We start from the raw sequence: 27,453 nt of genomic DNA, 5'->3' as shown, positions 1-27,453 counted from the left end.
AATCAGTCTGGCAGTTCCTCAAAATGTAAAACATAAACTTTAACATGGAACCCAGTAATTTCACTCTTAGGTATTTACTCAATAGAAATAAAAATGTGGCCGGGTGTGGTGGCTCATGCCTATAATCCCAGTGTTTTGGGAGGCCGAGGGAGGTGTGGGAGGACTGCTTGAGCCCAGGAGTTCCAGACCAGCCTGGGTAATATAGCGAGCCGTGCCTCGGCAAAAAATACAAATGTTTTAAAAAAGTATGGCCATGCAAAAACTTGTGCTTGAATGTTCATAGCCACATTATTCATAAGCCATATCTTTTAAAATAATTGGGATAATGTACATTAGGTTTGAAGCTTGCTTATTTTTTTCCCAGGGATGAATTTAATATTAAAGTTCTTCAAGCTTTTGTTGAACTCCATGAGTTTGCTGATCTCAACCTTGTACAAGCCTTAAGGTAAGTATGATCATTTGCTGGGTGTAGAGTGGATGGGGAAGGCCAGAGGACCGCTTCCTGGGCAGCAGTGGCTGTGAATTGACTCTAGGTAACTTGGTGCCACGCGAGTCTCACAGATGCTGGCTCCTGTTCCGAATGATCCAGCTAATGCCGTGTGACATCGAGCAGCCCTAGATAGGAACTGGGGCACATGCTTAAGATAAGGGCCATGTTTTCCTCACTGTGGCCGCTGGTGCTCCTTCCATTCCGTTTCCTTCTATTTTTAATGCTGTGTGGCAGTAGTTCGAGTACCTTCTTCCCGAGCTCTGTATGGCGTGGCATTGGTGCTACATGGGGTTACTTCCTTCCAGATTTGACCTAAAGCACCAAACACATGAATACCTGAGTGTGCCAGAGAGGATGTAGTCTTCTCGCCATTTTGGTGTCCGGGACACACTCCCTGGATGCCCCTCGAGCTGCCCTTCCTGCACGTTTTCTTCCTCCTGCTCTGCAAGCAGGAAATTGTCTCGCCTCCTTCCTTGGTGCCCCGGCTGTTCTCTTCTGGGCCTTCATCTGTTCTGGGCCTTGACTCTGAGCCAGTACTCAGCAGCATCCGGGGGAGAGGAGGCAGGGCCTCTGGTGGGAGCTGCCTCAGCTGGCCCTTGGGCTGAGAAAATCAGGCCGCATCTCGTCATGTTCTCAGACCTTCTGCTTCATACCTTGTTCTCGTTTACGTGGCCTGTTTCCTCATGGCCTTACCTCAGGCGCAGACTGCAGCATTGGCAGCATTTCTGTGGGACCCTGCTGATGTGCTCGCAGCACAGCCTGGAGCTGAACAGTGCGCTGAGAGTTAGCAACATCTGAGAATCCTGCAGCCGCAGTTCAGGCTTATCAGATTCCGTTTCTGGAGGCTGTACATCCAGAGAAGGGTACAGGCCTGGCGAGTCTGGGAGGGGCGTCTGGCACGGCCCTTGCTGCTGTGACTCCATTTCTTTTAGTCCATCAGTCTCTGGCCACAGCCAGAGAGGCTCCTATTAATTCCCACAGCAGTGGGAGCCTGGCATAGCCCAGTAGAGGGCCTGATGAAGGCACAGGGTGAGGGGGAATGTAGGCAGGTCCTGTGGCCTGAGGAGCTGCCCTGAGAATGTTAGCTTTTGTCCTGAAGGACACGGCAAGCCTGTGTGGGGCAGAGGTGTGCGGGCTGACTCGAGACTCTTTACTGCCGTGGGGTGGGCAGGGAGGCCATGGTAATGGGCTGGTGAGAAGGTGCATGCTTTGCTGGTGAACGTGGGACAGACGGGGAGTGAGGGGTGGAGGGGGTGAGAGTGGAGGAGGGGCGATCGTGTTGAGTCTGAAGGCTGCTGGTGCAGGCCTGGCGGAGAAGATGGGGCCTGGTAGAGAGTGGGGCCAGACATGGCTGGAATCCCAGGAGGAGAGAGCAGAGGAAGGACCTTGGGGAGCTGCCCTGTGTGAGGGACATGCAGAGGAAGAGGAGCCCCGGGGGGGCCAGGCTGCATCCTCCCCCGATGGCTGGTGGGATCAGTATTTTTAAAAGCCCAGAGACTTAATTGGAGCCTTGAGGTCTAACTTGGTCCTGATCCTTCTGCTAAATCCACGGCAGCATCAGACATTGCTGAATAGCTGGTGCGGGAGGCCACAGCTGGCCTTGGGGACTGCAGCCTCTGCCCCCGGGGCTCACACCTGGGCGACCAGACAGTGGATAAGGCAGACAGGTAGCAGGGACAGTGCCACGCAGCCACAGCCAGCCGAGGAAAGCAAGGAAGGGAAGCGGTAGGAGGTGGGTGGGGGGACTGGGCTGGGGGTTGCAATTACAGGGAGGTCAGCCAGGGAGACCTCAGCCAGAGGGGATGCCTGAGGGTTGGGAGTGTCTGCTGGGCCTGGTCTCTGAGGCAGGTGTGTGCCTCCCCAGCAAGGCAGCAGCAGCTTCTGGCCGCAGTGCCCAGTGCTGTAGGTGGGGCTTTGGACACCGTCCTGTGGACTATGGCTCTGCCTTATGTGTGGGAGTTCTGAGAGGAGGACGTGGTCTTGTTGATGCTGTGAGGACTGGCCGGTGGCAGCTTGGGACATGCAGGGCTCTGGTGATCACCTGGCAGCAGCAGGAGATGGTGGCAATGGGGACAGAGAAGTGCTGGGATCCTGGATATTTACTTTTTAGGCAGAGACAACTGGCCTCGCTGCTGAATCGGTTGTAGTTATAAAAAGATGAGCCATCAGTAAGCGTGTCTCGAGTTATGGAATGGAAGGAGACTGTCCTGGGTTTTCTCCTTTCTGTCTCTGCACCCCCAAGCCCCTGCCAGAGCTGTACCCCAGCCCGGGAGGAAAGCGTCCTTCCTGAGCGGGGCAGAAGCCACCCTTGGCCTTGAGGCGGTGTGGATTCTGATGCGGCTGCCCACGGCTTTGCTGTCTCCACAGGCAATTCTTATGGAGCTTCAGGCTGCCGGGGGAGGCGCAGAAGATTGATCGCATGATGGAGGCTTTTGCTTCTCGCTACTGCCTGTGCAACCCCGGGGTCTTCCAGTCCACAGGTCAGTGTAGCGCTCACAGCCTGGCCCCTCGCCAGGCACAGCCTCCAGCTCTGGAGGGGGCGGTCCCGGCAAAGCCCAGCGTGTGTTCCTGGGGACCTGCCTTCCCTGAGCGAGGACGACCTGTGGGCCGGGCACCTCTTGCAGGCGGGCCCCAGCACGCGGGGTCCCACTGTCCACTGGAGGTTCTGGCTGAGCCCAGCACCCCGGACTCGTTGCAGACACGTGCTACGTGCTGTCATTCGCCATCATCATGCTCAACACCAGCCTGCACAACCACAACGTGCGTGACAAGCCCACGGCAGAACGGTTCATCGCCATGAACCGCGGCATCAACGAGGGCGGGGACCTCCCTGAGGAGCTGCTGAGGGTGAGCTCCCCAGCCCGCGGCCGCTGCCGTCTGCAGGATCTCTTCGCTGGGAGCGGCCGCAGCGCCTGGGACTCCAGACGCGCCTCCCGAGTCTCCTTGCCGCCCTGGTCCTGCTGCGCTTTCCGCGCGGCGGCCGCTGGCCTCTGTGTGAGTCTGAACTGGCTGCTGCTCTTTCCTCCCTGCAGAATTTGTATGAGAGCATTAAGAACGAGCCATTTAAGATCCCGGAGGACGACGGGAACGACCTGACGCACACCTTCTTCAACCCCGACCGCGAGGGCTGGCTCCTGAAGCTGGGTGAGCCGCCTGCCCACGGGACCCGGGCGTGACCCCTCGGCCCACGGCAGCAGCCCCTCGGGTTCCTCCCAAGCTCGTCATGGGAATGTAGGAACGCCCCCGCCACAGGCAGAGACGTTAAAAAGAAACGCAGTTAAGCCAGAGCCCGCTCTCGGTAGCCGCACGGCCCACGGCTGCTCCTCTGAGCCGGGGCGTCAGAGCCATGTCCGCGGCAGAGAGGAACGCCCGGGCTGCACGGCCCGTCCCAAAGCACTGCTGAGTTAGCATCCAGAGCCAGCCAGGGCAGCGTCCTGCACGAGAAGCGAGCGCGTTATCCACAGAACCTGTGTGCCTCTCTCTCGGTTTGGTGTGGCTGTGATTTCTGACGCGTGGTTTAAATGTGCCTTCTTGTTGTTTTCCTTCTGCCTGTGGCTCCCACCTTTCTGTTCTGTGACGGGCTGTCCCTGCTTGTCCTGCTTTAGGAGGTAGGTACCCAGTGGCTTCCCGCCCCCCAGCGGCTCATTCCTCTCGGTCTCCCCACGTTGGTCTGTGTGAGCTCCGCTGTGTGGCTGCCATTCATCCGACCCATCTGTGGACTTGCGGGCCGCGCCGTGCACGGTGCGGAGAACGCTCCACCCACCCCAGGGGCGGGGCTGAGAGAGGCCGGGACCTGGAGCACTCGGGGATGCCGTGTGGGAGCCGGCTTGCCCCCATCCCGTGTCTCCAGGGGTCTGCAGCAGTAGAGAAGCAGCCAGCCAGCCCTGTCCCTGCGGCATCACCCTCCACCCCATACTAACCCAGCAGCGCATGGAGGGATTTCGGGAGCTGTGTAAAGGCCCCTGGAGCGATTTAGGGCACTCGCGTGCGGTTTTAGAGATGCGGAGGGGTGTTTTGCCTGTGGGGCGGGGATGGTTGCCGTGTGCCCACAGTGAAGCCTTCCAGATGCGATGGCTGGGCTCACGCAAGCCCTTCTGAGAGCAGGCGGCCACCGGGCAGCACATAAGACCTGGAGTGGAGTGTCCTGGTGATTTAAAATAAATTTATCAGTCGGGTGCAGTGGCTCATGTGTGTAATCCTACTGCTTTGGGAGGCTGAGGCGGGAGGATTGCTTAGGCCAGGAGCTTGAGACCAGCCTGGACAATATAGTGAAACCCCGTCTTTACAAAAAAATAAAAATTGGCCTGGCACGATGGTGTGTGCCCGTAGTCCCAGCTACTAGGGAGGCTGAGGCAGGAGGATCGCCTGAGCCCGGGAGGTTGAGGCTCCAGTGAGCCATGACTGTGCCACTGCACTCCTGCCTGGGCGACAGAGGGAGACCTTGTCTCAAAAAAATAAATAAATAAATAAAATAACAATTATCAAGGAAGGATGAGACACAGTGTGACAGGCACAGGCTTCCTCATCTGGTGGAAGGGATGTGAGTCCCACAGGTCTACCTTTCCCATTAGGGTCTTCGACCTTGGCCATTGCTCTTTGACTTTTTTCTGGCTATGCCGAGGTTTAGGGGAGTTCTAGGTATTTGCCTGAAAACCTCGCACCATGGTCTTGGGCTTGGGTGCCTGAGAGACCAGATCAGATCACTTCGTGTGAGGGTTCTAGAGTGAGGGCGGGGGGTGGGGGATGTAACTGGAAACAGCAGCATGCGCTCTGGGGACGGGATAAGTGGGACGTTCGTTTGATTAGATGCCTCCCTTCTGGTTCCTGCATTGCCCCCCAGTGTCCCCTCGAGGGACAGTGACGCCGTCAGCCTGCCTGGCAGTTAATGTGGCCTGTGCCACCAGGGAAGGGTCGGCTCTGGAGATGTAAATGCGTGAATGAAATGAAGGCACAGCAGAGCTCGTGTTATCTAACCTGTTTTCTGGTTGGGCAGATAAACAGGCCACAAAATGAGTGCACACAGCGCTCACGGGAACCAAGAGCTGGCTGGGCGCCGGGTGCCAAGCGCGGGGGCCCTGGAGGGGCTGGTGCAGCTGGCATGGCCTCAGTGTGGGCGGCCTGGTGAGCGGCTGCCACTCTAGGGTGCTGGCTTCCTTGCCCTCTCCCACCCAGGCACCCTGTGTGCCTACTGTGTTCTCAGAAGCAAAGTTCGAGACCAAAGGCTGGCGAGCCAGGGCCCTGGCTGGAGGCAGACGAGACGGGTGCAGGATCTAGAATGCTTCCAGGCGTGCGCTGAGCGGGGAGTGCGACCTGACTTGGCTGTACTCTTACTGTAGATTGGCTTTTAGAGCAGGTGGTCTTAAAAAGGCCAGGATGCTTTGCCAGAGCGTAGGAACCCTGCTGTGTACACAGGCGTGGCTTACGATTGTTGGTAACTTAAGACTTTGAGTCTTGAATCAATTACCACACAAAAAAAAATCACAGGAGGTGGTCCAATCCAAGCTATCATGCAGAAAGTGTGTGCACGTGCTGTGTTTGTGCGTGTGGATCCGTGTGCGCACCTGCCTGCTCACGGCAATGAAAATAGATACTTGCAGAGAGAAAGTGGCTCCCGTCTGCAGGTTCCAGAAACCAGGCTCTTGTCTGCAGGCGAGAATGCTGTGTGGCGTGGCCAGAAGCAAGCACGAGCAGAGCCTGCTGGGCTCTGAGACCAAGCTCACCACCCACTGCCCTGGGCCTGCAGTCCTGCTCTGCAACCATCCCCTGGCCCTGAGGACTGGACAGGGATGGGGCTGTCCATGGGGGGTGTGAGCAGGGGACCTGAGGGTGGTGCTGAGAGGCTGCCTGGCAGACCCGTCCCAGGCGGACCCCTCCCAGGCGGGGGCCAGGTGGACAGGCTAGTGGAACATACAGGCCCATCGCTGTCCACCATGCCGGGAGCATGGAGGAACAGAGCAGGTGCTGGACAGAAGCACACAACCTGGGGGCTCCTGGATGAGCTCCCCAAGAACTGGAGACTCAGATAGCTGGGCAGGGAGAAAGGCCACAGCTGGGGAGCCAGGAAGGGCGGCCCCTGCAGCCGCTCAAGGAGTTGGGTCTAAAGCCGAGTGCAGTGGGACCCTTTGCGGGGGCGTCAGGCCGGGAGGGGCACGATCGCCACACGCTTTTGAAAAGATGCCTCTGGCTGCTGTTTGGGGGCTGGCAGCTGGCACCAGTGCAGCTGGAGCAGGGCCTGCTCTGGAGTCTCTGGTGGGAAGCAGAGGCGACTGTGACAGCGACCGATGTCAGGGTAGTGGAGTTGCTGTCAGCTGATTCTGCCACAGCAGCTCGAGCTGGAGCAAGTGCCTGGAAGGAATCAGCACTGTCCCCCTGTCCCCAGGGTCTCGGGGACATAAAACGCCTCTCCCTGCTCACTGGAGGACTGAGGGACAAGGCGGGGTTGCCCCCAGGGTCTCCTGCCCTCCCCTGTGGACTTAGGCCTCCCTGGTATGCTGCAACGGAGGTGGGGAAGGTGAAGGCCGAGGGCTTGCATGGAGCATGGAGCCTGTGGTGACAGGGACACGAGGGCAACAAGGGCTTTGGGCCTTGCTGGGGCCTGGCTGGGTGTTCAGGGGACCAGTGAGGCGGCCCCACACAGTTGGGGCAGCGGGTTCCAGACGGAGCAGCTTGCAGGCGTCGGGGAGTGGAAGCCCCGCCAGGGCTCAGGAGAGATGTTGGGGGCAAGGTTTGAGGGCTGGGGAGATGCAGCAGGAAGCTTGGGGGGCAGATTTGCCCAGACCAGGGTCTAGACAGACCCTTTATTTAACAGGTGGGCTGGTGGGACACTGATGAGACTGGGGCCTGTGGGGAGGCGAGGAACAGCTGGAGACTGGGCTTCTGTCCCAGGCTGGCGGTGGCAAGCACATTGCAGGCTGCCTTAGGCATCAGTGGAGGATGGCAGTGCTGAGTGAGGCAGGGGCCGGAGGATCCCAGAGGGGCTGCGGAGACCCCTTCCGGCCGCCAGTACGGCTGAGCCAGGCTTCCTGCCACCTGCAGCTGGTTCCTCCTCACCCAGGGTCTCTGCACACCAGGCCCCGAAAGGGAAACCTTTCGGGTGATCCGCAGAGCCCTTCTCACAGCATCTTGCCGCCAGGCCTCAGCGCCGGTGCTGGCCCCCACACAGGGAGGCCGCTCCCCTGCCAGCCTGTCACAGAGAAAGCGGGGTGAGCTGCACGGCGCTGGGGAGGCGTGGGGCAGAGCGGCCTAGTACCCCAGGGAGCACTGAGTTCATTGCCCCGCGCGTGCCTTTCTTTGAATTATTTAAAAAACAAACACAGGCAAGGCTAGCAGCTGAAGTCAGTTTGTGTCTGCTCAGTGTTTAAGGATCAGAGACGTCCTTCCCTTAGTGAGAGGAGGGCAGGTACAGATAGGGGTACGCGCGTGCGCTCCAGATCTTGTTACAGAATTAATTCAGTCTCACGATTCCCTGGGCCCAGGGGTGATTGAGTTTGGGGGATCCCAGGGCTGCCCAAGGGCCTCTGTAACGTGACAGCCACCTGACATGGTGGGTCAGGCCCTGGACAGAGCCCGGCGAGCCGTCCTGACTTCATCATGCTGCCATCTCATGTGGGGAAATGACGCCATCCATCCCACTAACTCCCAGGAAGCGAATTGGAGTGCGGTCGTGTCATCAGGGGGCCCCTCGGTGCCGTGGAGGGGCACCGGTGTGGGCGGGGTGGGTGCATGTGGGGCCCCGCGGTGGGAACGCCGAAGGGCACCTAAACCCGAGCCTGGCGCCTGGCAGCCTTTCTGAAAACGCAGTGGTCTGTGCAGGTCCAGGGCCCCCTCTTGGACCCGCGGGCTCCCTGTGCACGGAGCACACACTCACGGGGCCCTTCTGCTTCTAGGAGGACGCGTGAAGACCTGGAAGCGCAGGTGGTTCATCCTGACTGATAACTGCCTCTATTACTTTGAATACACAACAGTAAGTAAGGTTGGGCCTCCTGGTCGCCTCCCGGCAGTCACGGAGCTGCCCTGGGGCCGAGGGACCCCCAGGCTGGTGGCCCACAGTGAGCGCCCGTGTACTTCTCTCTTGTAGGATAAGGAGCCCAGGGGAATCATCCCGTTGGAAAACCTCAGCATCAGGGAGGTGGAGGACCCCCGGAAACCCGTAAGCTCCCTCCTGAACCTTCTCTCTTGCCAGCCACCTGGGAGCCATCCTCACTGCCTGCAGGGAACCTGGCCCCCAGCCCCTGTGACGGCCTCCCCTCTCTTTCTCCACCAGAACTGTTTTGAGCTCTACAATCCCAGCCACAAAGGGCAGGTCATCAAGGCCTGTAAGACGGAGGCGGACGGCCGCGTGGTAGAGGGGAACCACGTGGTGTACCGGATCTCAGCCCCGAGCCCGGAGGAGAAGGAGGAGTGGATGAAATCCATCAAGTGAGCGGGGTTCGGGGGCTGGGCCAGGCCTGTCTTCTCATGCTGGTTGGAGGGCGGAGGATGTCTGGAACGTGGATGCTTCCGTGTGCAAGAGCGGACCCTCTGCCTCCAGAAACCCAGTGCTCAGATCTGAGCCTGCGGTCCTGTCCGAGGAGCCTCTGGGGCTGGTGGGGAAGGGAAGGTCTGTGTGTCACCCACGACCTAACCTGCATGTTTTCCTTCTTTCACCAGAGCCAGTATCAGCAGGGATCCCTTCTATGACATGTTGGCAACGAGGAAACGAAGGATTGCCAATAAAAAATAGCTTTCCTGGCTACAAGACCCAGGTAAAAGACCCAACCCCAGCAGAAAGACACCGCGGGCCGCCCCTCCGCGGAAGGCGTGGCAGGGAGGCGGTCGCCCTGCGGTGCAAGCTGCTTCTCCAGAGTGTACCGTGGCCCAGATGGCATCCCCGAGGCCTCGTGCCGCGGCTGGGGTCCTGGGAGGTGGTCGCCCTGCAGTGCAAGCTGCTGCTTCAGAGCGTACTGTGGCCCAGACTGATCCTCGAGGCCTTGTGCCGTGGCTGGGGTCATGGTCGGCTGCGCGTGTCCAGAAGTATTCCTTCCTGCGACCGTCCCCGGCGGCCCTGGGGGGAGAAGCCAGGACAGCAGCTTCCGCTCTCTCCACAGCAGACACCGGACGGATTCCACAGATGGGAGCCTCATTCGTACCATGCCAAACGCGTTCACTCGGGGCAGTGTTAACCGTTCTAGAAAGCCACTGTTTTATAGCAAAACAGGAAAGGAAAAGCTACCAGTTTTTTATTCAGAATTTTTTCTCAGATATATAGGATTATAGCTTTTATATGCCTTTTTATATTCTGAAATTATAACAAAAGATACTTTCTAACAGTAGTATTTTTAGAATGGCAGCTATAAAGTTAACTCCTGGACACAAGTATATACTGTGCACTGAAAAAATATCCATCTAGACGCAGCACCCAAGGGGAGGGCTGGGGGACACCGGCACGGGGGGCCACGTGCAGCCCTGCCCTGTCAGGCTGTCAGGCAAGCCCCGGGGGCAGCAGGTGGGCTCTGGACGGGCTCGGGGAGGGATGGCCATGGCACTTGGGGGCTCCAGGGTGACTCCCATGTGGCCTCCCTTCAACCCAGGCTTTTTGGCCCCACAGGTACTTTAAGCAAACCGTTAAAGTGATAACAGTTAATGGTTTGGGGTGTTTAGCCTGTAACTGCTAACTCCTAGGAAACAGCTTTTCCCTGGACACAGATGGTCCATATGCTGAATCACGTGAAACTGCTCATGTTTTGTTCAGACACACGCACGGCAGCGTTGCATACAGGTCAGCGGAGTCCATGTGGACCGGCTTTTGACCATACTTATCGCTATTTAAAACCTGTGGCAAAATGAATGCTTATTTTACAGACCTTCTAATTTGACCAGATTTCTTAATGAATAGACACAGAAGTAACTAGAAACAGCCTCACCCCATGTAGCGTGCCATGTCCTGAGACAGGTGCCCTCCCTACGAGGAGGGAAGAACAGGCCCTGGGGTGCAGAGGCCTGGCACGTAGGGTGTCTGGGGAGCTGAGAACCCCAGATAGACACCGGTGGTGGAACTGGCGAAGCTCCACGCCCGCCTGGGAGGTCGTCAGGTTGCTGTGGATGTAAGGATAGCAGGTGCCCGGTGCTTCACTCAAGCAAGGGTGAATCTGGGCCCCACCTCCAGAGAGGGCACAGGGCTGGACGGGGGCATTGCGTGCTTGGGCCGACGCAGGCCGGTAGCAGGCGCTGCTCTGTCGGGAGATTTGCATCCCCAGGACCCTGTTGCACACGGGGCTGTTGGGCTGGTGGCTGGCGTTTCCTCCACGGACTTCCTCTTCCCGCCCCACCTGCACAGGCACACCTTGAATCTGCACCCTCTGGAGGGCATCTGTACTCCTGCGCAAAATGCCCAGTCCAGAGACCAAACCTCAGACTGTGCACCTAGGCTTCCTTCTCAGCAGCGGAGACTGTTCCTTTGAGTTGCCTTGAAGTGGAGGCCGAGCGGCTGCGGGCCCTCCGCCTCCCTGCGGCTGACCTTGATGTAGCTTTAAGTCGCACTAGACTGCAGAGGGGTCGGAGGCCAGAAGCCCCCGTCCTGCATCAGACTTTCATTCCCAAGCTCTTAGGCTTTGTTACTGATACCTCAAATTGGAAATTTTAGTTCTGAGAAAGGCAAGTCAGCGTTCTTGAAACCTGGCTGGTAGATATGCAATTCTGGCCTCCAGTCTTCCATGAAAATAAACGCTGCCTGGATCCCCCCACAGACCACACACTGACGGCCAGCCCCAGCGGTGCCCACCCCTCAGGCTGGCCCCGCACCCAGGACTGGCCACAGCCAGCTTTGTCAGCATGTCGTGCTCAGACGAGCCGTTTCCTTCTGACCAACCCAGGTGTGACCTGGGGATGCGGAGCTTTCTGTTTTGGGTGTTGGGAGCCGCGGCAGGAAGGAGTCTCCAGATCAAGCTCCTCCGCTGCTGTCATCTGGGAATGAGCTTCACCGGGTGGTGGGCACCCGGGAGCCGCGCAGAGGCTGTGGTGCTGAGTTAGACTCCAGGTACTTTGTGGTCAGAGTGTTACAGGAAATCGCCTAGCTCCAGGCTGTGTAATGACAGTATTAGCATAAAGGCCGTGCAGCCATCATGCCTGCTGAGCCTTGAGGCAGGCCTGGTCCAGAAAACTCTCTGGGTCATGACTGCACAGGGCCAGCCGCCACCAGGACGGCCCTGAAGCAGGACATCTGTTTTTGTCCCTCACCCTGGGCAGGCCCTGTCACAATCACGATCCTCCTCCTCCCCGCCCCGATGTCTGAGCACAGGGCTCGAATTGTTAGTCCCAACTCTGGCCAAAGACACTTTCGTCCAGAGACAGAGGCCAGGAGGCAGCGACGGGAGCCCAGCGGGGAGGCGGCGGCTGCCACAGCCCTTCCAGCCTGTCTTGCTGGGCCCTGGTTCACATTTGAGTTTAGTTGGACTGGCCCTGGACCCAGATAAGCAGCAGTGTCTTTGGGGTCACAGAACATTTTGGGGCAGTTTAATGTGGTACCAAACTGAGTGAAACTAGGAGCTGTTTATAGATGGAGCAGCACTTAGTGCTTCATAGAAAGCAATGCCTACTTTTAAAGTTACAAATGCAGCTATCTACATAGATGTGCTTTGCCGAGAAGTTAGGTCTGTGGTAGACCAGAAACCACAAATTGACTTTTTTTTTCTTAGAAAATATTTCTATTTGCGGAAAATACAGTAATATGTAAATAATGTACATCTATTGATTTCTGGAGTGTTTGTTATTCAATGTATATACTGCCATGGCTCGCATGAAGAAACAGCCTCTCTCTCTCTCTCGATATTTGGTTGTAAAGTGAACAGTAAGATTGGAGGGTGGATGGCTGTCAGTGCTCTTGCAAATACTGTGTTCACTAAATAAAAATCACATGTATTGTTAAAACAAGCCTGTCTGAGACTTGGTTCTTTCCAACAGATATTGTTGGGTCCAGCAAACACCCCTCCAGTTTTCCTTTGCCCGTCCCAGGTGGGATGGCCTGGCCGAAGGTACTGACTTCAGCAGGAGCACTTGAAGGTTTTAAGAAAGTGAATTCAGATGACAGGAAGGAGTCTGGAAGCAAATGGGGAAAACAGCAGTAAAAAGACGCCAAGTGTGTGATTTGCTGCCATTTATATACTATAGAAATTTTACATGCTGTATATTTACAGTGGGGCAAGTGCTTTTTTAATCTTTAAAAAAACAAAGATCAAACTTTAAACATCTCTGAACAACACAAACTGTATAAACCATACAGATTATTCAGATACAAACTGTATTAAATACAGTTTTCCCCACTCCATCTCCTGATGCAGGACCAGTGAATTATAAGTGTATCACAGTTTGATAGCATATCCATATTAAAAATAAAATCACAGTATGATTGTGTCTGTAACTAGAAACTCGAAGGGACCAAGCAGACAACGGAGACTCCAGTATCAGTGAAGACAAGAGACGCTGTATCAAAAAGTGTTGTGTAATAGAAACATACTGTCGGCTTTACAAATCATGTCTGGGTTATACATTCATAATGTAAATACTCATCATAACTGGGAAATTGATTGGAACAGTTCCACAAAGTTCAAAAACAGAACTTGTCTATAAAATACATCTTCAAATCTTGAATACAACTAAAATAAGCAAATTAGTTTCTAGTATCAGACATTACAGAAAACAGACTGCTCTCCAAAGTCTAGGTGAGAGCTTGTGAGTTTTTAAATAAGTCTTTAAATTAAATATACACACTGTCAGTTTGTACTTTTGACAATTCCATGGTCTCCCGGTTGGTCTTGCACCAGATGTCTAACTTGGAGGAACATTACATGAAATACAAGTAATCGACCTGAGTCTGTAATTAAGCAGCATTTGAGATGTTCTATTCCAGGGCATTATTTCAATGGGATTTATATACACGGTATTTTACAATGGTCAGCAGTGGTAGAAAGTGTTCGTCCATTCGGAATAAGGGTAATTAAGAAAAGGTAAAAACTAAAAAAAAAGTTCTCCATGGTAAAATCTGTACAGTATTTACTAAAGAAGCACCACGCAGATTGGAACAGAGTTATTTTCTATCTTTATAATTTAAGCTGGGCTGGGGATGGCTTCTGTTGAACGCGTTGAATCTGAAAGACAAGAGGCGCCGGGTTAGTGAGTTGGAGGCAGGCGGCGGCGGTGCCTAGGGCTTATTCTGGACGCCCTGCCAACTGCTCCAGAAGGCTGGGGAAGCTCTTCCCTGAGGAGGTCACTCTGCCTTCCTGGGTGGAAGTGAGGGAACTGGCGGTGCGAGCGGCTCAGCCAGGGAGGCGCCATCTGCTGGGCCCCGCCGCCGCGAGCCCCCAGCTGCCTCCTCCACCTCCGTCCTCACAGCCCCTCACTTGGGAAGTTTAGCTCCTTCCTTAAGGTTGGGCCTCTCCCTTGAGGACACATTGATAAAGCCTGTTAATTAACGGCCAGTTAATCCACAGACTCTTCACTTGGAAATTCATTTTAAATTCCTCTTGCTGACTACATGTGACAGACACATTTGGACAAAGTTTCCTTTCAAGGGAAAAATGATTCGCTGTCCCCTTTAGGTCCACAGGGGTCAGGTATAAAACCAGTGACTCTCCCAGGACCCCTGTGAGAATTGACCCAACACAGCCCTGCAGCTCTGAGGTCCTGATCTGCCACTCGGCCACCTTCCCACGGTTTTGTACAGTGGGTGCTGGGTGGGTGCCGGCTCCAGCTCAGTGCGACTTCGGGGCGCAAACAGCAGCACAGGGGCCAGGATGGGACGGGGAGGGAGCAAGGCTCTGCTCTCCTGAGGTGCCTGTGCTGGGCACCGGGCCTCTCCCTTCCCAGATGTTTATCAAAGGCCCCTGGGCTCGGCTGCTGTGAGCCAGGTTGGCTTTTCCCAGTGAGGGGCAAGGGAACAGGGCAACTCCACCTGCATGAGGGATGCGGGTCTTCCCAGCCAGTAATGCAAAGGTGACGAGGTGGAGGGTCTAGGTCTGTCCCCAAGCACGTGGCCTGGGTCTGGGCTGGCTGGGAACCTGCCGGGGCCTCTCCATGGCTCTGCCCATTCCTATGGGCCCAGCCCACAGGCAGAACCACAGAATAACTCCTCTGCCTGAGTCCCCTCAGCGCCACCACAAACAATGAAGAAACAGGAAAACAGCTTACCATAACTAGTGAATTTTTTGTTTTGAGGCTGAGTTTTCAATCACCTAGAAAGCAAAGGTCAGGAAAGAGATTTTAATGATGGTTGCAAAACCGCCAGTGCCTCTGCTCTGCGTGTGCATTAAGTGGCTATGGTCAGTCACTGCGGTTCCCTGTGAGTGGCTGAGGCCACTTCCCCGCGAGGTGAGCAGGGATGTCCCAGCGCTCAGCTGCTGCTCCCAGGGCTTTACTGACATCAAAGGGTTTACGTGATGACTGAGACTGAGGGCTCCATCCAACCCACGCACACCCTGGGGTTAGGACAACAGATCTCAGGCCCAAGAACTGAACTGGGTGGAACAGAGCCAGAGGAAGAGTCTGAAAGAGAAAGGCAAGGAGCCGAAGTCCAGGGCAGAGGGGGGCCTGTAGGACCACAGGACGCTGGGTGAGGCGAGGCCGGGCACCGGCCTTCTCGGGAGGACAAGAAAGGCTCCTCAGTCTGTGCTCGCAGCAGAAGCGCCAGCTGCAAACCCTGTCATCAGTGCAGTGGGATGGGCACAGAAACGCAGGCCACCACACACACGCCTGACCACAGCACCCAAGGACGGGCACGGAAATGCAGGCCACCACACACACACACACACACACACACACACACACACACACACACACACACACGCCTGACCACGGCACCCGAGACAGGACGCAAACAAGTTCACGTTCAACCTCCCTCCTGCTGGACCAGCTGCCTTGGGGGCTATCACTGTCTCCCAGCAGCCCTGGCTGGGAGCCCACGAGCCTCGGAGCCCGTACCACACACAGAATGAGCCCATTCACCGCATCCTCGGGTACCAAGCAGCCCTCACGAATCCCCTTCCCCGATTCGCTGAAATGGGAAGGCAAAACCAATTCTGAAACGTCCAGAATGTCTACAACACAGACAGCAAAGGCCCGCCGGCTCCCCATCCTCGCCGGCCCCCTGCCCTCGCCGACAGTGCTGGTACCTGTCCTGGGCTCCGGCTGTTTCCCCAGCACTCCACAGGCAAGTGTGCCCCATGGGGCTCACCCCGCAGCCCCCGCTCTCTGTCACACACTCTAAGGACCATCTGCCCCTCAATCAACAATGCACACTGGCTCTGGGCTGCTGGCAGGGACAGGCCTTCCCCAGAACACACAGCTCCACCTAACCCACGACACAGCCGAGAAGCAAAGGCCTCAGGGCAGCCCTGATGATTCGTCAAAAGTCCCTGGGAGGAGGGCATGCGCTTCATACATGAATGCAAACAACTGGCGTTCAGGTAGGGATGACCAACTTTCTCTGTGAAGGGGCAAATAACATTCTCCGCTTTGCAAGCCACAGTCCCTGCCCTGCTGCAGCCACTCGCCTCTGTCAGGCAGTGACAGCGAAGCCACAGGACAGCGTGCGAACGCGCCTGGCTGTACCCCAATCAAGCCACAGACACTGCAGTCTGAACTTCACATCATTCTCATGTGAAACGCATTGTTGTTCTTTGGGATTATTTCCAACCACTTAAAAAGGTTAAAACCATTCTTCACTCCAAGTTCATACAAAGCCAGGTGACCGGCCGAAGCTGGCCGCAGGGCTGCAGTTTGCCAACCTCTGCTCTAGGTCCACTGACTCGAGTGACATCCACTTCTAACAGGCTCACAGCTCCTCTCCAGGACCAGCAGTCACTGGACACCAACCAGAGAGGAAGTGGGGAGGCTGCCTCAAGTGCAGTCAGAGCACAGCGCGTGGCCACATGACAGAGACACAGCCCCACAGGGCAGAAGAGAATCTAGGACCCCTGGCAGCGACAGTCCGTGGCCCGCCACACCGTCTCTGAGGCGTCAGGCAGAGGCCGACGCCCGTGCTTCTAACAACCCAAGCAAGCAAATCGGTACCGAGCGTCAGGGCACACTCAGAATGCTACAGGTTTAAGGATTCAGGAGAGTAATGTATATACTGCAAAAGTATTTCTATCAAAAATGCTTTAAAACCAAGAGTTCTCGAGACCATCCTGTTTAACAGGGTGAAACTCTGTCTCTACTAAAAACACAAAATTTAGCTGGGCGAGGTGGCGGGCGCCTATAGTTCCAGCTACTCGGGAGGCTGAGGCAGGAGAATGGTGTAAACCCGGGAGGCGGAGCTTGCAGTGAGCTGAGATTGCGCCACTGCACTCCAGCCTGGGCGACAGAGCGAGACTCCGTCTCAAAAAATAAATAAATAAATAAAATAAAATAAAATAAAACCAAGATTTCTGGTCCTTTGTGAGGCAAACACTCAAGACGCCCAGAGCCATACGTTCCAGGGCTTTGGTGACACACAGGTGGTGCTGCCCTCAGTCCTGTGTCACTTAGGCCTTCAATAAACGCTAAGGGTTTGGTGCTAAGGAGCCAAACTGGACAACAGCACCGCACTGCAGGGACGAGCACTGAGGCCGGACCCTGTCTGGCAGGGTGATCTGAGTAACTGCAGCCTCTGATGCCACCTGAGGTTTTCTATGTATTACTCGCCCTTTGCAAAGAAAATGTATTAAGAAATCGTTTCTATCTTCTTAATTCCAAGTATCTCCTCTTACCCTGGCCATACTCAAAGAGATGACACCTGTCATCCCTGCTTTCCATCCGTAAGTGTTTCGTTTTCTCACGGAAAGGTCCGACGCCTTCCAGAGGCGGGCCACCGGGCAGAGGAAAGCCGCCCTGGGCTCTCTGGAACTGGGCAACAGTCTCCAAGCTGGCGGCCCTGGGTAAGTGCAGTTCTGAATCTTTAACAAAGTCCTCTGATTTTCTTGAATGTCTCTTCTTTTTCTTCTTCTTTTTTTTGTGTCTGTGGAGGTCAGCGTCAGAGCACGCTGCTGAGAGGTCTGAGTCCTGCTGATGCCTGCAGAAGCAAAAGCCAGAGTTCAAACCCCTAAAACGCAACACCACCAGCAGCAGACCCTGGAGCCTGGCCTTTACACCCGTTCACTGAGAACATTCACCGTGCAAACAGGCACAATTCTTATCTAATTAACAACGTCAGCCAGGCATGGTGGCGCACACCTGTAGTCCCAGCTACCTGGGAGGCTGAGGCGGGAGGATCACTTGAGCCCAGGAGGTTGACAAAGCTGCAGTGAGCTACGACTGCAACACTGCACTCCAGCCTGGGCAACAGAGCCAGACCCTGTCTCAAAAATTTAACAAGTCTGCCTTCAGTATAATGACTGTTTCCGCCCAGGGTCATAAATTCACCAACTTCAGCTCCATTGCTGAGCAGCCCCACCTCTGCTTCAGCTTTCTCAGGAACTAAAGTTGTTGGACAAACACTGCAGGGAGGATTCTGCTAGCTTTTCCCAAAACCAGTGGTTACTTGAAGGGAAAGGAAATACTGAGCCTCCCTCCCTCCCATGTGCCTGAGACACCTGGCAGCAATATTATTTTTTCCCTCAAGTAACCACTGCCTATTTTCCCTATGGCTTTTGCTAATCTTTTCCCCTGGTTTCAATTTCAAGAGATGTCAACTAAAATTACTAATTCTGTTCCTGCTCATCCATCTCATCACGGGTAAGTCATTTTCAAGACAATCACTCACCAATTTAGCTTTTTAAAAATACAAAAACAGGCCAGGTGCGGTGGCTCATGCCTGTGATACCAGTGCTTTGGGAGGCCCAGGCAGGAGGATCGCTTGAGCCTAGGGGTTTGAGAACCACCTGGGCAGCATAGCGAGACCCTGTCTTTACAAAAACAAACAATTAGTTGAGGGTGGTAGCACATGTCTGTAGTCCCGGCTACTCCAGAGGCTGAGGGCTGAGGCAGAAAGATCATTTGAGCCCAGGAGGTCAAGGCTGCAGTGAGTTATGATGGCATCACTGCACTCCAGCCTGGGTGACAGAGGAAGACCCTCTCTCTTAAAAAATACAGAAACAAATTTCCCAATTGAATTTCAAGTTGAAAAATGGAGACAAAAACAAAGGCCGAGGAAACAAAGGTGTCTCAGATGCCCACGCTGGACAGGAGGGCAGGAACAGGAGAAGTGCACCTCCTGTTGTCTGCCTACCTCACAGCCACTGAATTTCAGGAAAATATAACAGATAGGAAAACAGAACTACATCTGACAAATAATAATATTAACACCAATTCTAAGGTCAAAGACTCCCAATTTTTCATTTATGGAACAATGCATGCTTACTCCTGGAAGAGTTATAAAGCATTCACCAAAAATGGCACTATCATTTTGAAAAAGAAGGTTGTTAGGCATTTAATGACACCATGAAATAAAGATACAGCTTAAAAACAGGGCAAATTTTTACAAATCTGTAAAAAGAGTGGAATCTCAAAACCTACAGAAATGAGACATAAATCAAACGGATACAACTACGGCCTGGCCCGTCACTCGTTCCTGAGTCGGGTGAGAAGGGACAGGCCCCACTGCTGACAGCGCCGCCAGCCCCGCGAGGAGCACAAGGCCCCAGGCTCACCTGGAGTCGCGGTCTCGGTGTTTGTCTTTGGATTTCTTTTTCTTCTTTGACTTTTTGTGCTTCTTCGCTTTAGGCTCTTCTAGAGGGTCCCTCTGTTCGCTCCTCCGGGCTTTCTTTTCGCCATGGCTGTCACTGTTTTCCACGCTGTCGTGTCTCCGTTTCCGTGACTTTACATTTTCGTGTTCGTGAAACCGATCAGAGAGGTTACAGTTGTCTCCAGCTACAAGTGCAGTTCTGTCGTGGGAGAAGCGGTCAGGGTGCGGGGCGAGGGCGTGGGGCGCTCCTGCACGGGGGCTGCCAGGGCGGTGCCGCTTTCTCTCCCGGGCCGGCTCGCAGCCCCTACGGCCCCGGCTGTGGTCCTTGTGCGGCCGCTCATGCAGCCCGGCCCGCTCGTGCTCGCGGCCGCCGTGGAAGGGCTTCCAGTCCCGGGCGGCGTACGGGGCGTACCTCTCATGGTAGTACCGGCACCTGTCCCACCGCGGCCTGTCGGCGTAGAACTTCTCCCGGCCCCAGCCATGCTCGCCCTCGGTGTAGTGGTGTCTGACCCAGTCCGGCTCCGCCCCACTCCGGTGTCGGGAGTGGTGGTGACTGTACCCGCCCAGAGAGCGGCGCTCGCCGGGGCTGGGCCTGTCGCCGTGGCCGGGGTGGTGCTCCGCAGCGTGGCGGTCCTGGCGGTCGCGCTCCCGGGGGCACGTGCGGCGCCGCCGGTGGCGGTGGCCCTCAGTCTTGCTCCTGCTCTCTCTGGCGGGCTCCCCGCTGGACGAGCGCTCCCTCCGGCTGCGGTAGTGGCCTCGGTCCACCTTTCTGAGGCTACCGATTTTCTCCTTCACCGGGGAAGGGCCTGGAGCTTTCGGCGCCGCGGCGTCCTCGCCCCTCTCGCCTGGGATAGGCTCTGCGTCCCCTTCCAGATGACCGGCCGGGGCCGCCTCCAGCACAGGAGCTGGCGGCCCCTCTGTGGCCTCGGGCGCGCCCGAGCTCTGGGGCAGGTCCTGAGCGTCCCGAGCATGGTCCCCGCTAGGGTGAACAAGGAGCGGCTGCTCGCAGGGCTCCTCGGACCGCGCAGGCGGAGCCGGACTCAACCCCTCCGGGGCTTCCGCCGTCGCAGAGTCCCGCGGGCCCTCCGCTATCATCCCCTTTGCGTCCTGGGACAGCGGGCTCGCGTCGCCCGTTAAGCTCCCGGGATCACACAGGTCAGGGGGCACTGTGTCCCCCGCGATGTCCTGCCCAGCGCCGGGCGGAGGCTCCTCGGGGGCGGCAGCCAAGGCCTCCCAGGCGCCTTCTTTGGTAGGGGGAGTGCCGGGATCCGGGGGCGGCGGGGCCTTCTTGGTGCTGCTGAGGCTGGCGGCCGCATCCGGTTCCTCCAGGGATTCGGCGGCGGGGCTGCCAGGCTGGGGCTCGGGGTCGCCGTCCTCGGGAGGGCCCCTCTCTGCTCCAGGTGCACTGCAGCCCCCAAACAAACAAACACACCAGTTAGCGTGGGCTTCACAGGCTCGTGTCATTGCATTACAGGGACAAACACTTCAAAACGTTCACTTGCTATTTCGTCTCTTTAAATACATCTCGCTGAAGCCCAGTATTAGGCTAGTACTACCATCTCTGGAAACTCCCAATTTTCTGTTTCCCTTATTAAACAAAAATAAAATGTTTTATCACCAAGCCCAGCTCCTAGCCTATTTTTCAAAGCAATAATCCTACAGTTCTAGGCTCTTCCTGTTTCTGGATATTCCTCTAGTTCTTCCAATTCCTCTATTGTTTTGTTTTGTTTTTCGAGGGCCAGAGTCCCACTCTGTTGCCCAGGCTGGAGTGCAGTGGCGTGATCTCAGCTCTCTGCAACCTCCACCTCCTAGGCGCAAGCGATTCTCCTGACCCAGCTTCCCAAGTAGCTGGGATTACAGGCGCCCGCCACCACGCCCAGCTAATTTTGGTATTTTTTAGTAGAGATGGGGTTTCACTAAACCTTGGGCAAGCTGGTCCTGAACTCCTGACCTCAGGTGATCCTCTCACCTCAGCCTCCCAAAGTGCTGGGATTACAGGCGTGAGCCACCGCACCTGGCTGCAGTTCCTCTAGTTCTTCCTAATAACCAAGACTAAAGAAAAACCTCCAGTGATGACAGGGCTTCCTCCTTTAACTCTGGGCTCCCTTTCTCTAATTTCTCTTGAACCCTCAAAGGTAGAGCGGCTACCTCCAAACAAAGCCAGCAGCTCCTCCAATTACTGACAAATTGTGAGAAATCAGAGGCTTTAGCAAAACTTGCTGTAGTAAATTAACTCTGTCCTTTGATTCCCACAGAGCTTTCAATATGTCCTCAGGGTTAATAAGGACATATTGGGCTTGTCTGCACAGCCATCTACCTCACCCTCATGCTACCTGGCCTAGGAAAGGCCGGAGTCCCCTGGCCGAGGGAGCGAGTGTCCAAGCCAGCCTATCCTTAGATTGGGAATGAGCATTCCCTGCCTGCAGGGTTCACCCCATTCCGTTTTAATACCTAAGCCCTCCTAACAGAGGGCTTCAGTGAGGGCACTCCCAGCTGCCGGGGGCCATTCTGGGGTTGCCACAGTGATGGGAGCCCCACCAGCACGACGAGCAACCCCACAGCTGAGTGCGTTCCAAGACTATGCGGGTAAAAACTACGGCTGTGTTACTGGCGCGGTTTTCACCGACACTGTTTCCAGGAAGATACCTAGTCTATAAATCTAGAGTCCATCATGCTGTGATTTCATCACAACTTCACCACAAGTTGTTCGCCATGAGAACATGACTTCCTGATGGCGAACCTGCGCCTGGCACCGACTATGGTGACATCTGGCCGCGCTCTGAGCTGTCACTCACAGCCGACCTGTGCTGAGACGCGAGCACTGCTCGCACACAGGCTCTCGCCACAGGGCCGTCCTGCCGGGTTCTCCGCATGAAGCACTGTCACTGCATGACAAGTTCCTTTCCTCTTACTCTGGACTAACGTTACGTTTACATTCTTGACTAACATTACATGATTTTTTTTAAAATTGTGGGGCAGGTTTTATTATCTATAATTTCAGAATCCTTGAGGGGCCTTTACGAAGTATAGTCACATACCTCATACATAAGGTCAACAACGGCCCACACGTGACGGCGGTCCGTAAAATCACAACAGAGCTGAAAAATCCCTGTCACCCTAACTGTCCTAACATCCTAGTGACGGCGGTCCGTAAAATCACAACAGAGCTGAAAACTCCCATCACTGTAACAGTCCAAGGGCAACACATGACTCGTGAAGTGTGGTGATGCTGGTGTAAACAAACCCAGTGCACTGCCAGTCCCATGAAAGTCTAGCACATACAATTAGTACATAATAGATGATAATGGTAATAAATGACTCTGCTGGCCGGGTGCGGTGGCTCACACCTGGAATCCCAACACTTTGGGAGGCTACGTCCGGTGGATGAGTTGAGGTCAGGAGTTTGAGACCACCCTGAAAAATATGGTGAAACCCTGTCTCTACTAAAAGTACAAAAAAAAAATTAGCTGGGTGGGTTCGTGCATGTCTGTAATTCCAGCTACTCAGGAGGCTGAGTCAGGAGAATCGCTGGAACCCGGGAGGCAGAGGCTGCAGTGAGCTGAGATCTCACCACTGCACTCCAGCCTGTGCAACAGAGACAGACTCCATTTCAAAAACAAAAACAAAAAAAATGACTGTTACTGGCTTATGTATTTACTAACTGTACTTTTTATGATTATCTTAGTGTGTGCTCCTTTTTCTTACAAAACATAAGGTAACTGTAAAACAGCCTCAGGCAGGTCCTTCAGGAGGTCTCCAGGAGAAGGCACTGTTGTCACAGGAGATGACAGCTCCATGGCTGTTACTGCCCCTCGAGACCTTCCTGTAGGGCAGGATGTGGAGGTAGAAGTCAGTGATACGGATGACACTGATCCCGTGACCCTGGGCTAATGTGTGTGTTTGTGTCTTCACAAAAAAGTTTTAAAATTGGCCAGGCGCGGTGGCTCATGCCTGTAATCCCAGCATTTTGGGAGGCCGAGGCGGGCGGATCACAAGGTCAGGAGATCGAGACCACGGTGAAACCCCGTCTCTACTAAAAAATACAAAAAACTAGCCAGGCGAGGTGGCGGGCGCCTGTAGTACCAGCTACTCGGGAGGCTGAGGCAGGAGAATGGCGTGAACCCAGGAGGCGGAGCTTGCAGTGAGCCAAGATTGCGCCACTGCACTCCAGCCTGGGGCACAGAGCAAGACTCTGTCTCAAGGAAAAAAAAAAAAAAAAAAGTTTTAAAATTTACAAGTAGAAAAAAGCTTATCAATATGGATATAAAGAACCTATTCTTGTAGCTGGGCGTGGTGGTGCATGCCTGTAGTCCCCGCTACTCGGGAGGCTGAGGCAGGAGAATTGCTTGAACCCGGGAGGTGGAGGCTGCAGTGAGCTGAGATCGCACCACTGTGCTCCAGCCTGGTGACAGAGTGAGACTCCGAGACTCCGTCTCAAACAAACAAACAAAGAAGTTATTTTTGTATAGCTGTATAGTGTTTGTGTTTTAAGCTAAGTGTTATTACAAAAGAGTCAAACAGTTTAAAAGTTTATAAAGTAACAAAGTTACAGTAAACAAAGGTGTGTTTACTATTGAAGAAATCAATTTTTTAAACAAATTGAGTGTAGCCGAAGTGTGCAGTTTCTAGAGTCTACAGCGGTGTACAGTCCCAGGCCTCCACGTTCACTCAGCACTCGCTCACTCACTGGCTCACCCACAGCACCCTCCAGTCCTGCCAGCTCCATTCATGGTAAGTGCCCTGTACGGGTGTGCCAGTTTTCCTTTTATACCGTATTTTCACTGTCCGTTTTCTATGTGTAGATACACAAATACCACTATGTTACAGCTGCCTACAGGATCCAGTGCGGTCACAGGCTGTGCAGGTTTGTGGCCCAGGAGCAGCAGGCCACACCATCTTGGTCTGTGTGACACACTGTGGTGCTGACATGTCAACCACATCCCCAAACGATGCATTTCTCAGAATGCATCCCTGTTGTGAATGGACGGTTGACTGTATGTGCTCCTTGACAGGACTGAGAGCCCTGGCCTAGACCCTCAGCACACCCTCCCATAATCACTCTTCATGAGAAAGATGAAATGAGATGGTGCTTGAAGGCGTGCCAGTAACACTGCTAACCAGAGAGAGGTGGCCACGCAGGAGGAGAAATAGCATGGTGAGTACATTAAGTTTCCGTGGACTCGGTCCTATATGCCACATTTTTTCTTTACTCTTCTAAAAGGCAAGTTAATAAATCCTATACATTAGAATTCAAATCATTCTAGGATTCAAAACATTCACTATAAAATTTCTACAGCATTCCTATACTGACACATCTGCAGGCCACTGGATTTCCCACTATGCTGCCACATGTGCCTCAGATTTACTCTTGCGTTACCTCATTTCATCTGTCGAGCCTTTCAGTTTGTTGCTAAACTTGAAGGTCTCTAAGATTTTGTCTTCTGGGAGAGACGGCAAAGGAGCAGGCATCAACTGCAATAGAAACAAAAATATTTCAGCTTCAGTCGCCAGCTCCATGCCTCCTGAAATCCAGCCAAGGGAATCACCACGAACGAGGCTGAAGACCCCGACGCACACTCACCTTTCCAGGAAGACCGTTTGCCTTAGCAAAGGGATTTTCTGAGTGCAGGGCAGGCTGGCCTTGGCAGCTGGCACCATCGGGCGGCAGGCCGTTTTCTTTTGGGTCACTGTCGCTGTCTGCACTATTAGCACCATTTAGGGTCATGGGTTCTTGGAGCTCGTGCGGAGCGGCCTCCTCATCTTCGGCATCTCGGCCGGGAGAGTGGGAGCTCGCAATCGTACCAATCCCATTCTCCTTGCCCAGCCCCTTCGACTCCTCGTCAGAGTCCTCAGAGGACTCAGCGCCATAGGGGACCAGCACACTGGAGTTCAGCTTGGATTTGCCATTCATCACGGGCTGGGAACAGGATTCGCTGCGGGGGATCGGTTTTGTTACTTTACTAGAAACTGACATCGTAGATGCGTTCGAGGTAGACTGTACTGCAGAATTGGTAATGGTAGAAGAGGGAACGGGCTTGGTAGCGTTCTCCAAAGAATTGCTATGAAGGTTAGGCTGAGACTGGCACTGGCGAACAGGCAACTTGTTGTGAATACTGATTGTAATTTTTTGTTTCTTAGGATGTTCTGGGATCACTGAAGACCTATTAACTGACCAGTTTTGGACAGAAGCTGAAGCATTAACAGGACTAGCCCTGTTGACACTGGAATTCCCGTTAGGACTTGACATGGAACTGCTTGGTGTGTCTTTCAATGGTCCAGTCCCATTTAAGTGAGGTGGATTCTGGAAGTAAGAAAAGCACCAGCCAGTCAGAGCTCCAGAAACATGGTCACAGAAACACAACCCATTTTGGCTAATGGGTCCTTCCCATTTTGCTTTTTTTTTTTTTTTTCCCCAGGACTAACAAGTTTCATACACCTGGAAATGTTCTCTGTTTTTCTCAATCCCTCCTACCCACGCATACTTTCCATAGGCCCTAGTTTTCTGGCAATAAATCAACAAACAGGACATACATGTTTCACAGGATACAATCCTCAGACCAAACTCTTTCTGTTCCAGATCTGATCGAAATCAGCAGGCCTGTGGCATGGAGTCACACACTTGCTCCCTGGTTGGGTTTCCTGGGAGCTCACCACTGCAGAGTGCCAGGAAGAAGGAATCACCCTGGCCTCGGAGCAAAGGAGACGGTCACATGGGCAGAGAGTAGGGGCTGCTTCAGCCACTGCTCGCTCAGCCATGACCCCCACCACTGCCCCACAATGTCTCCACATTCTCCTCATGCAGTAATACATTCGCTGCAGGTTCCCACCATGGCTGCTGCATCCCCATGGAGGCACGGGCCTGAACGCCAGTGAATAGATCATGTGTGGCCTTCACGGTGCCTCCTCAAATACCTGAATTAGCTGCCATCTGAACACTGGAAAGCTTCACGGTAAAAACAAAAACAGTCTGGAAAAGCAATGCCAACCACCCCTTCCTACAGGGCACATGCCCTCCTGTTTGCCAGAGTGCTGATGTCACTCTGGAGCAGAGCCCAATAGGGGAGCCCGCTGGGCATCTGATGTGTGACTCTGTTACACCTCAAATACTGCCTGATGTCCATTAAATAAAGCACACAGCTAGACAGTGTATGTGATCATCCAAAACAAACTCAAGCCGAAAAGCTGTGAAGATGCCACAGCCCAGATGACGCCCCCACTCTGGAATTCTGTGTTCCCTGTGACACTAGCTCACTACTGTTCGCCCCGACGGGACCAACAGGGAGTAAAATCAAACCCAGGGGGACAGCAGCCAGAAACACCACACCCCTGAAACGACTAAATGGACCTAACAAACGTGTTGTTGTAAACAGATCGCTTTCCTGGAGTCCAAGAGGAATTAAGAATGGAAGTCCAGAGGGGACCTAGAATGTAAGGATGCTGACACCCAGCCTTTCCTCTTTCCTCCCCACTGGTGCGGTTTGCTGTATATTTTGGGGTTTTTGTTTTTTCGGAGGGTTCTTTTGGAGACGGGGTCTCACTCTGTTGCCCAGGCTGGAATGCAGTGGTGCAATCTCAGCCCACTGCAACCTCTGCCTCCTGGGCTCAAGTAATCCTCCTGCCTGAGCCTCCCGAGCAGCTGGGACCACAGCACACACCACCATACCCGCTGATTTTTGTAGTTTTTGTGGAGACGGGGTTTCCACAAAACCCAGGCTGGTCTCAAACTACTGAGCTCAAGTGATCCACCTGTCTCGGCCTCCCAAAGTGCTGGGATTACAAGCGTGAGCCACTGCACCTGGCTGTTTTCTGTATATTTGAAATACTGTATAAGAGGGTTTGATTAAACTGTGAGAAGACATTTAGATGTATTTGAGGACACAGAATCACTACAATTGAACTTGAGAGTCTGAAGTTACATTTTAAAAATTAACATAAAAATGTTATTCTCCCTATGGACTGTTACCTTTATCATGTGAGAGGGAAGCTGTGGTCCGATAAACCCTGGTGCAGCCTGTTTGTTGGTGACAACCCGCTGACTGATGACGGGGCGGGGAGAGGACTGGCCGGGGCTATGGGTGGGATGAGTAAGTTCACCTCCATTTTTCACATCATGAGACCTGAAGACAAGGAGAGTGATACTTAGGGTGACACAGGATACCTCCTTAGGAGAGATTCATTTATAAATTCAACAGCATTTAACCCCTCAGGTAGAAAACTGATGAAAAAAATAGCATGTTTATGCTACACCATATGGAGCTATACACATCCTCTCCTTCGGGCTAATGTCAGGCACTCAGATCAGGAGACAACAAGGATAACTGGGTAAATGAGG

General features: G+C 54.2%; 2 protein-coding genes across 11 annotated transcripts in view; one reads left to right on the top strand and one right to left on the bottom strand.

Moving 5' to 3' along the window:
- The window catches only part of CYTH3 (cytohesin 3), a 115,241-nt gene extending 102,844 nt beyond the window's left edge, over nucleotides 1-12,397 (top strand). Inside the window, exons 6-14 of one of the 3 annotated variants that reach the window (XM_009202573.4) lie at nucleotides 365-445; nucleotides 2,858-2,970; nucleotides 3,189-3,337; nucleotides 3,523-3,634; nucleotides 8,377-8,453; nucleotides 8,568-8,639; nucleotides 8,754-8,908; nucleotides 9,140-9,234; nucleotides 10,806-12,397. In XM_009202573.4, coding sequence (XP_009200837.1) covers nucleotides 365-445; nucleotides 2,858-2,970; nucleotides 3,189-3,337; nucleotides 3,523-3,634; nucleotides 8,377-8,453; nucleotides 8,568-8,639; nucleotides 8,754-8,908; nucleotides 9,140-9,212 — 832 coding nt within the window. In that variant the 3' untranslated portion in view covers nucleotides 9,213-9,234; nucleotides 10,806-12,397. Of the gene's footprint in view, nucleotides 1-364; nucleotides 446-2,857; nucleotides 2,971-3,188; nucleotides 3,338-3,522; nucleotides 3,635-8,376; nucleotides 8,454-8,567; nucleotides 8,640-8,753; nucleotides 8,909-9,139 lie in introns of all 3 variants that reach the window. The other 2 variants (XM_003895700.4, XM_009202574.3) reach the window with 2 other exon arrangements.
- Nucleotides 12,398-12,605: 208 nt separating this feature from the next.
- Nucleotides 12,606-27,453, bottom strand: part of USP42 (ubiquitin specific peptidase 42) — an 80,525-nt gene continuing 65,677 nt past the window's right edge. For 2 of the 8 annotated variants that reach the window (XM_021935643.2, XM_021935644.2), the window contains 5 exons: nucleotides 27,085-27,238; nucleotides 24,703-25,422; nucleotides 24,499-24,593; nucleotides 19,087-20,526; nucleotides 16,826-17,510 (listed from right to left, as the gene is read on the bottom strand). In XM_021935643.2, the coding sequence (XP_021791335.1) occupies nucleotides 17,177-17,510; nucleotides 19,087-20,526; nucleotides 24,499-24,593; nucleotides 24,703-25,422; nucleotides 27,085-27,238 (2,743 nt within the window). In that variant the 3' untranslated portion in view covers nucleotides 16,826-17,176. Of the gene's footprint in view, nucleotides 13,612-14,650; nucleotides 14,695-16,824; nucleotides 17,511-19,086; nucleotides 20,527-24,498; nucleotides 24,594-24,702; nucleotides 25,423-27,084; nucleotides 27,239-27,453 lie in introns of those variants that run through there. The other 6 variants (XM_021935638.2, XM_021935641.2, XM_021935639.2 and 3 more) reach the window with 4 other exon arrangements.

Source organism: Papio anubis, chromosome 4 (genome assembly GCF_008728515.1).
Source record: "Papio anubis isolate 15944 chromosome 4, Panubis1.0, whole genome shotgun sequence".
Lineage (NCBI taxonomy): Eukaryota > Metazoa > Chordata > Mammalia > Primates > Cercopithecidae > Papio > Papio anubis.
The sequence above is the reverse complement of the archived record's forward strand: the minus strand, read 5'-3'. Positions and strand labels throughout refer to the sequence as shown.